This window comes from Bos javanicus, chromosome 5, assembly GCF_032452875.1.
Source record: "Bos javanicus breed banteng chromosome 5, ARS-OSU_banteng_1.0, whole genome shotgun sequence".
Taxonomy (NCBI): Eukaryota; Metazoa; Chordata; class Mammalia; order Artiodactyla; family Bovidae; genus Bos; species Bos javanicus.
The window spans coordinates 102,777,481-102,786,962 of record NC_083872.1 but is presented as its reverse complement, the minus strand read 5'-3'; the positions used below and the strand labels follow the sequence as shown (position 1 = coordinate 102,786,962).

Below are 9,482 nucleotides of genomic sequence, written 5' to 3'. Positions count from 1 at the left end.
GGGTTTTGGTTGAGTCTACAAAATGTAGGTGTATGTTTGTATTTGTCTCTGTGTCTGTTTGTTTGCTGTTGTTCTGGTAAACAACTAATTAGATACAGTAATTTCAGCTGCTGATAACATGCACTGACCCTCTCAGCCAAGTAGATGGTGAAGCTTCTGTGGTCTCTCGTCATCTGACTGTGACCAAAAACCTTAGTTACTCATGTTTGGGAACAAGACCTCCCCCAGCTGTCCCTGAACTATAGCTTCCCATTGTTGCCTCTGCAGGAAGAAGACCCAAGAGCTGTCCGACTGCTGCCCCCTGCACAGGTATGTCAGCCCCACCCTGTGACTTCCAGGGGCTCGCTCCCACCAAGACAGTCACAGGAGGGGCTGCTGCCTTTTCAGACAGGGAGAAGCTCCAACTCAGGGGAGGAGACAGTGAGTGCTCAGGGCGGGTGGAGGTCTGGCACAGCGGCTCCTGGGGCACTGTGTGCGATGACTCCTGGAGCCTGGCAGAGGCCGAGGTGGTGTGTCAGCAGCTGGGCTGTGGCCCAGCCCTGGAAGCCATGCAGGGCGCAGAGTTTGGCCCTGGAAATGGGAGCATCTGGCTGGACGAGGTGCGGTGTGGAGGCCGGGAGTCCTCCCTATGGGACTGTGCTGCAGAGCCCTGGGGGCAGAGCGACTGCAAGCATGAGGAGGATGCTGGTGTGAGGTGCTCTGGTGAGTGAGGGGCTTGGGGTCCACTCTGGGTGAGCCGGGGCAGCATGGGGGCAGTGGGCTGGACCGGGGGTGGTGGGGAGTTTATGTTCAGAGAGTGTCCTGGTGATGGGGCTCTGATGTAGGAGAGGGGAGCTGGGAGTACTGGACACTGATGTTGTGGAGACTGAGGGGTGTTTTCAGGCTCAGGAGGGAAAAATGGGCTGCCCTGCATTCTGGCCAATCACCCTGCTCCAATCTGCTGTTTTTCTTTCCAGGTGCAAGGACAACATTGGCCCCAAGTACTGCAGGTATTGTGGTCCATCCATGGGCAGGGGAGAATACTCAAATACTGGGGACCTGTTCTGTGGGCTCTCTGACAGCTCAGGAGAGGAAAGAGCCTGAGGAGCCCTGGCTGGTGGGGGAAAACCAAGGCATTATGTTTTGGAAATCCCCTGCCTTGGTTCCCAAGGTCAGAAGGTTCTCATGCCAGGGGTCCAAGTGAGTCTGGTTCCCATGGTGCAGATTCTAAGGATCTCCCACCTGCCCCTGAGTGTTGCTCCTCATCAGTGAGGTGCAGGTCCCAGGACTGTTTGACACTCTGTCTCCTGAAGCCCAAGGAGAGGGGATGAGCCAGGTCCTCAGAGGCTGTCTTGGCAGGCCATCTCCCTGACAATCCCTGGCTCTGCCTTGGCTGGAGTGGAGTTGACTCATCTCAGGACAAGACCTGGAGGACCCCAGTCACTGTCAGTGTACTTGTGTCTGAGGCTGGGACACCATTGTCCGGAGCTCCTTGGAAATGCTGGCACAGGGAGTTTCTCTCTGCCCAGGACCTTCTCCACACTCACTTGCCTTGTTCTCCTAGGGACCAGAACAACCTCAAATCCTCTCCCTGGCATCTTCTCCCTGCCTGGGGTCCTCTGCCTCATCCTGGGGTCCCTTCTCTTCCTGGTCCTCATCATCCTGGTGACTCAGCTGCTCAGATGGAGAGCAGAGCGCAGAGGTGGGCTGCAGGGGGAACTGGGGACCAGGGAGAGTGTGTGGAGGCAGGAGATGGGGCAGGTGTGAGGAGGGAAACCTGGGCCAGGTCTCTGTTCTGAGTTGCAGAACTCTATGTGCTCTGTGCTGAGCTCTAAGGGCTGAGTATACAGAAGGTTTTAGGACTGGGGTGTGAACTCTCATAAGTCATGGCCACTCCTTTGAGATCAGACAGATTCGGGGCTGAGCTGTGGATTCAGGTCAGACAGGGGAGAAGGTGCTGACACGGTGCACGGGGTGGGAGGTTAAGCCGAGGCCTTGGCAAGCCCCATGTGAGCACTGGGGAGATGAAGGTGGGCTGGCTGGATCGGGGTGTCTGTGGCGGCTTCTCTAACCTGCTGGGGGATCTCTCAGCCTTATCCAGCTATGAAGATGCTCTTGCTGAAGCTGTGTATGAGGAGCTCGATTACCTTGTGACTCAGAAGGAGGGTCTTCTGGGAAGCCCAGGTGGGTGTCTCTGCCTGCTGTCCTGGGACCTTTGGTTGTCACCACTCACTGATTGTGTGGGTCTTCTCAATGTCTTCAGACCCAACGTGTGCCCCACAATCACAGAGGCAGCTCCTACAAAGTGGTAGGATGGCCTCTCAGAGCCCTGAGAGCCCCCAGGCTACACTGCAGGAGCCAGGTCTGTCCCTTCCCAGCCTTAATACAGGTCCCGTGAGTGTGGGGAGGGTCATTCTGTGTGTTGTGATGTTTGTCTCCACTTTAGGCTTCCTGTCAGATGGTGAGGACAATGACTCCAGGTCCGCTCCAGGTAATAGAGATGGACCCACCTCAGCTGGGCTTTGGGAAGGAGAGTTTCCCTCATAGAGACAAGATGTAAGGGGAACAGTCTTCCTTTGATGGACCAGAGGCATCCCTTTTGTCCAGACAGGGTCCATCCTTCCCCTTCTCTGGCTGTTCTGTGATGTCTCACATTGGGGCTGGGCTCTCTGTGTCCAGAATCACAACAGGCACACAATGTTTTTAAAAAATAACATCTGGAAAGCACAATTTGACAAAATACTTTAGTAATGCTCAATGGTATAAGAGTTCCTTTGAGAAAGATGTGTAAAATCATGTTTTGGCTTATGGACACTTCAAACTGAAACATGGTCTTAGAGAAAAAAGTCTTTTTAAACAAGGTGCCTCTATTAATGGCTCAGAAACTCTGGGTCAGAAGGGATCTTAGGTATTTCCCAGACCCACCCACTTACTGTGGTTTCATCTGACCCCCGCTCTGCCTCAGAAGCCCCAGATCAGAGGACCGATGCCCCTGGTGAGGATTATGATGATGCTGAAGAGGTACCAGTGCCCGGGACTCCTCCTGCCTCTCAGGGGAGTGAGGCAGAAGTGCCCCCAGAGAAGGAATATCAGATGAGGTCCTCTCAGACACGTGAGTGGTGTTAGCTGATTTCTTGCAATCTTTTCTTTCTGTCCTGGAAAGGGTTTATTTGAGCTCCTCAAGGCCCAGCCTCTCTAGAGTTTCAAATTTAGGTAATCACATGCATTTGATGACTCAGATGGTAAAGAATCTGCCTGGCGTGCAGGGGACCTGGGTTTGATCACTGGATGAGAAGATCTCCTGGAGAAGGGAATGGCCACCCACTCCAGTATTCTTGCCTGGAGAATCCCATGGACAGAGGAGCCTGGTGGGCTGTAGTCCATAGGGTCACAAAGAGTTGGACACGACTGAGTGTCACTTCACTTCTCAACCATATGCTGTCTTTAATGCTGTCATACTCCTTGGCAGTGAGGAATTACTCTACTTTTGGCACTTATGTATCTATACTGCAACATCAATTTTCACTTTATATGTAATATGCTTGCATTAGAATTTATGGATTAGGGCATTTCCTGACAATCCAGTGGTTAGGACTCTGAGCTTTCACTGCTAGGAACTGAGTTCAAATGCTGGCCAAGCAACTAAGATCCCACAAGCATTGTTCAGTGACCAAAAGAAGAAGAAAACTTACATATTAATTGAGCATATTTACAAAATCCAAAAATAGAAAAAATATTTGATAACACCTCTGTGCTGTCTTATACATGAAAGGTAGCTAGAGATTTTTTTAAAATGTACTGCAGTATTGAATTTGTGAGTCATTCTGATAATTTAAGATGAGCTCTGTTTATATGTCAGCACTAACATGTACAAATCTATGATACATAGTCAGTCAGTTCAGTTGCTCGGTCGTGTCGGACTCTTTGCAACCCCATGGACTGCAGCATGCCAGGCCTCCCCGTCCATCACCAACTCCCAGAGTTTACTCAAACGCATGTCCATTGAGTCAGTGATGCCATCCAATCATCTCATCCTCTGTTGTCCCCTTTTCCTCCTGCCTTCAGTCTTTCCCAGCATCAGGGTCTTTCCCAAAGAGTCAGCTTTTCACATCAGGTGGCCAAAGTATTGGAGTTTCAGCTTCAGCATCAGTCCTTCCAATGAATATTCAGAACTGATTTCCTTCAGGATGGACTGGTTGAATCTCCTTGCAATCCAAGGGACTCTCAAGGGTCTTCTCCAACACCACAATTCAAAAGCATCAATGGTACACGGTGGCCTTAACATAAAGCCAATTAGGTGGTTCATGGACTCAGTTTGAGGTCAGCTAAAGTTGACTGTGTGGATCACAATAAACTGTGAAAATTCTGAAAGAGATGGGAATACCAGACCACCTGACGTGCCTCTTGAGAAATCTGTATGCAGGTCAGGGAGCAACATTTAGAACTGGACATGGAACAACAGTTTCAAATAGGAAAAGGAGTACATCAAGGCTGTATATTATCACTCTGCTTACTTAACTTATATGCAGAGTACATCATGAGAAACGCTGGGCTGGAAGAAGCACAAGCTGGAATCAAGATTGTCGGGAGAAATATCAATAACCTCAGATATGCAGATGACACCACCCTTATGGCAGAAAGTGAAGAGGAACTAAAAAGCCTCTGGATGAAGGTGAAAGAAGAGAGTGAAAAAGTTGGCTTAAAATTCAACATTCAGAAAACAAAAATCATGGCATCTGGTGCCATCACTTCATGGGAAATAGATGGGGAAACAGTGGAAACAGTGTCAGACTTTATTTTTGGGGCTCCAAAATCACTGCAGATGGTGACTGCAGCCATGAAATTAAAAGACGCTTACTCCTTGGAAGGAAAGTTATGACCAACCTAGATAGCATATTCAAAAGCAGAGACATTACTTTGCCAACAAAGGTTCATCTAGTCAAGGCTATGGTTTTTCCAGTAGTCATGTATGGATGTGAGAGTTGGACTGTGAAGAAAGCTGAGCACTGAAGAATTGATGCTTTTGAACTGTGATGTTGGAGAAGACTCTTGAGAGTCCCTTGGACTGCAAGGACATCCAACCAGTCCATTCTAAAGGAGATCACTCCTGGGTGTTCTTTGGAAGGACCGATGCTAAAGCTGAAACTCCAATACTTTGGCCACCTCATGTGAAGAGTTGACTCATTGGAAAAGACTCTGATGCTGAGACGGATTGGGGGCAGGAGGAGAAGGGGATGACAGGATGAGATGGCTGGATGGCATCACCGACTCGATGGACATGAGTTTGAGTAAACTCCAGGAATTGATGATGGACAGGGAGGCCTGGTGTGCTGCAATTCATGGGGTCCCAAAGAGTCGGACATGACTGAGTGACTGAATTGAACTGAAAGTCTAATTTGCTCCAAATGGTTGAGTAGCTGAGAGAAGACACTCATTCTCTGGAAAAGAATATTTCTCCTTCTGAGGGCCCATGTGGTCCCTCTGGAGGGGCCTCTGTGGATGCACCTGTGATAGTATTTGTGGACATTTGGGAACAGGAGTCAAGTCAACTAAGAGCAGAGCTGATTTGTGAGTGAGGAACTCAGGTTTTCCTTTCTCCACTCTCTCTCTCTCTCTCATTGTGATTTCACATCTGTCTGTTGTGAGAGAAGAACATTTAAATTCATTGTTATGATTCTTACCATTCCTGGGCATCTCCTTGCTGATTGTGTAGTGTGGAGGCAGGTCTTCCTAGAGCTCCTGTGTGAGCACAGGTCTCCTGTGATGCAGGGTTTCCACATGAACTGAGGCTCCAGAGACTCTACATGGACTGGATCTGAGAGGATAGCCCGGGACCATCCTCACTGTAACTGATATGAAATAGCCTGAGTCTCCTGCCCACACCTGGGTCCCAGGGATGCTTTGTCATCACCACATGCTTAACTTGCTTCCACCACACTGTCTGGTCCCCTTGTCTCAGTTCTAATCATATTTCTCTTTCCTCTTTCAGGCTCTTCTCTAAATGTCTCTAGAGAAGAAGCTAATCCTGGGGAAGGAGAAGAGAGGCCCTGGCTGCTCCAGGGGGAGAAAGGGGACCCTGAGTACGATGATGTTGAACTCAGTGTCCAAGGAACATCCACAGTGACTTTCTGGTGATGTTGTATTAAATATGAGATGAAGCCTCAAGTATTCTAATTGCCTGTATTTCAATAGAGTAATGCTGACCTGTAATTGTATTACATGAAAATTGCTCAAAATGAAATATTCTGAATAAAGTAACTTTTTTGCTTTGCTGGTAATTTAGCAAGTTCCATGTCAGATGCTTTTAGATGATTGGCCCTCAAACACCATTTTCCTTAAAGGAAAAACACGAGTGCACTGTCCTGTTTTCTTGCAAACTTCAAAGGCTAATGAGATCATGACTTTGCCTGGGATCACAAATTCTCCAGGTCACTCTTACTTAGAAAAAGAGTCTAAACTTGGTCCACATTCACATCCTCCTTTCTAGCAAGATGAACTTCTCAACCAAAAACTATAGTCAGAACCTGAAAGTAGTGTTATTTTATTTGGTGGGAATGTTTAGGACTCCAGGCCCTGGAGACAGCATCTCAGTAACTCTGAGTAAACTGCTCCAAAAAGGCAGAAAGGCAAGTCAGGCTATACATGAGTTTGCAACAAAGGGAGCAGGCAGTCTAAAGATCAAAGATCCGGTACCAAGTTAAGGAATTTAGTATTCTATGTATGGGAAGATACAAGCCTCTGGACTCACTGAATTCAATTGTTTCATATGCAGCTCAGTTATCTGGGGCCAACCCTGTTTCCCTGTTCACCTTAAGGAGCGGCAGATGGCTGCTTCTTGCTTTCCCCCAGCTCCTCAGCAATCACCATGGGGGGTGGCAGCATCCGCTGGATGCTTTGGGAGCCCTCATTTACATTTGGAGGCCAGAAATCACTGATGGCTGTGACATTTCTTGTTTATTGATATGGCAGGAAATATTTTCATTTCACAAACTAGTGGAAAAAAACTAATCCTGTATCTTTCCTGAGATGTCACATCACCTGTTTTTAACCTGTTTTTGGGCACCAGAGTTGGGTGTCAGTTTCAAAGAGGGTAAAGTTACTTGGCTGGTGGGAGAGAATGGATACAACTTTCCTTATCCTGACTAAATTTTCACAGGCCAATTAAAAATGAAACTCTGCACAACTATCTCTTCCTTTTTCATCTCTCATTCCCTAGGTTACTTTATCTGTTTATTCCTCAAGCTGATACAGACTCCTCCTTGCTCTTCTCCCATGTCTAGTTGGTTATCAAATCCTTATCAATCCATTCTCTCCTCTCCATCACTTCCTACTATTTCTTCAGGACATTGCTATTTCTTGTCTCTCCATTTATCTCTCCTTGTAAGTGAATTATATCAGCTTGCATATCTCTTCAAGTTGATGGAGGGCATATTGGTGCTCACCCATACCCTGCATCCAGGTCAGACAAGAGGGCAAGAAAGACCTAAGTAGATGCGATCTAGAGGAAGGGATGTAGACAGAATGATCAGGAACCTTTGTCTACTTGTTTCAAAGATGTGGATGGAGGGGTCTAATATGACTAAACTCTTAAAGGAAGAATTTCAGACTAATGGGCTTCTCTGAAAACATATTGTTTCAAGATTGCTTTAATCTGACTACATGATCCTGCTGTGATTCTTGAGGGTAGAGAGAGCTGTCATGTAGGAGTCCCTAAGTCAAGATTACATTTACCCACCCACCCACCCCCCATGCCATTGTGGACATGTGGAGAAGCTGCTGATCTAACATAAAACCTGAGAGTGGTGGCCTGGATGTGAGCTGAACCCACCCAGTTACTTGGTTGATGCATGATCCAGAGCTCCGATCTATACTCATGCCTTCAGTCCTGGTAGTTCTAGGCTGTGTTTGGGGATGGGAAGATGCCCAGGACTTCTGCCAGTGAAGCTCACATGGCCATTCAGCATTGAGAAGAGATGAAATAAATGACATTTGATGAAAGAAATAAAGCATATCCAACAAGAAGTTCAGTGAACTCCAAGAAAACACAAATACACTATTAAACAAATTCAGGAAGAGAATATGTGAACAAAATAAGATTTTTTAAAGTATTTATTATAATTTTTGTCATTGTTTTTAATTTTTGGTTGCACTCAGTCTTTGTTGCTGCCACCGGCATTCTCTAGTTGTGGCAAGCAGGGCTACTCTTCCTTGTGGCTTCACTATGCAGTGGCTTCTCTTGTTGTGAAGCACAGGTTCTATACAAGCAGGTTTCAGTAGTTGCAGAATGCGAGCTCATATTTGTAGCTGAAGGGTCCAAGAACGTGGGTTCAGTATTTGTTGTGCACAGGCTGAGTTGCTCCACAGAATAAACTCAGATTTTTTTAACAGAGATAGAAATCATAAAAAAGAAAGCAAACAGGGAGTTTACTGATGGCTTAGTGGTTGGGATTCTATGCATTTACTACTGTGGCTGGATTCAATCCTGGTCAGGGAACTGATATCCTTCAAGCTGTGCAGTGAGGCAAAAGAAAAAAAGAACCAAACAGACACATGAACCAAACAGAAATTCTGTTGCTTAAGATTGCAGTAAATGAAATTCAGCAAAATGAAAAATGCTACAGAGAGCATCAGAAACAGCAGAGGACTCTGTAAGGCCGAAGACAAGACAATTGAATTACCCGGCCAGGGGACAAAGGACAAAAAAGAACAAAAAAGTGTGAAAGAACCTGTGTGAACATTCACAGAAACAACCTGCACATTACTGGAGTCCCAGAAGCAGAAGAGAGGGAGAAAGGGACAGAGACTGTACTTAAAGAAATAATAGCAGATAAGTTCCACATCTGATGAGATGTAAACATCCAAGTTCATGTAGCTAATAATAGGTCACCCCTCAGAGTTCATTCAAAATTATCATCTCCAATACATAGTGAGAGAATTTTAGAAGCATCAAGAGAAAAGCAAATGCTCACAAAAGAGAAATTCCTTTAAGAATATCAGTAGACTTTTCAGAAGAAACCTGTCAAGCCAGGAGAGAAAGGGATGATATATTCAAACTGATGAAAGTAAACCTGCCAGCCAAGAATACTTTTCTCAGGAAGGTTGTCTTTCAGAAATGAAGACGAGATAAAGATGTTCCCAAACAAACAACAGTTGAGGGAGCTCACCAACACAGGTTTGCCTTATAAGACTGCTGAGGGGAGTTTTTCAAGCTAAATGAAGGATGTTAATTATTATATGAAAGAAGTGAAAATATACAACACACTTGTAAACTTGTAAATATGTAATCCAATTCAGAATACTCTCACACTGTAATATGGTAGTGTGCTAACCAATTAACTCTAGTCAAATATTTTGTTATTGGATATAAAGAGAGGTAAATTCTGACATCAAATACAGAAAGTATAGGAGGGGATAAAAATGTAAAACTTTAGTATGTGATTGAAATTAATTTGTTATCAGATGAGTATTATATAGACTGTGTCTATGTACGTTTTTCTTGCTCA

At 46.0% G+C, this 9,482-nt stretch overlaps 1 protein-coding gene across 1 annotated transcript; it reads left to right on the top strand.

Annotated features, from left to right (window-relative positions):
• Positions 1-243: 243 nt before the first annotated feature.
• Positions 244-2,291, top strand: LOC133248777 (antigen WC1.1-like). The gene is made up of 2 exons (XM_061419084.1): positions 244-702; positions 2,071-2,291. The coding sequence occupies exons 1-2, from the start codon at positions 312-314 to the stop codon at positions 2,289-2,291; spliced, it is 612 nt and encodes a 203-aa protein (XP_061275068.1). The 5' UTR covers positions 244-311.
• The last annotated feature ends 7,191 nt before the right edge of the window (positions 2,292-9,482 follow it).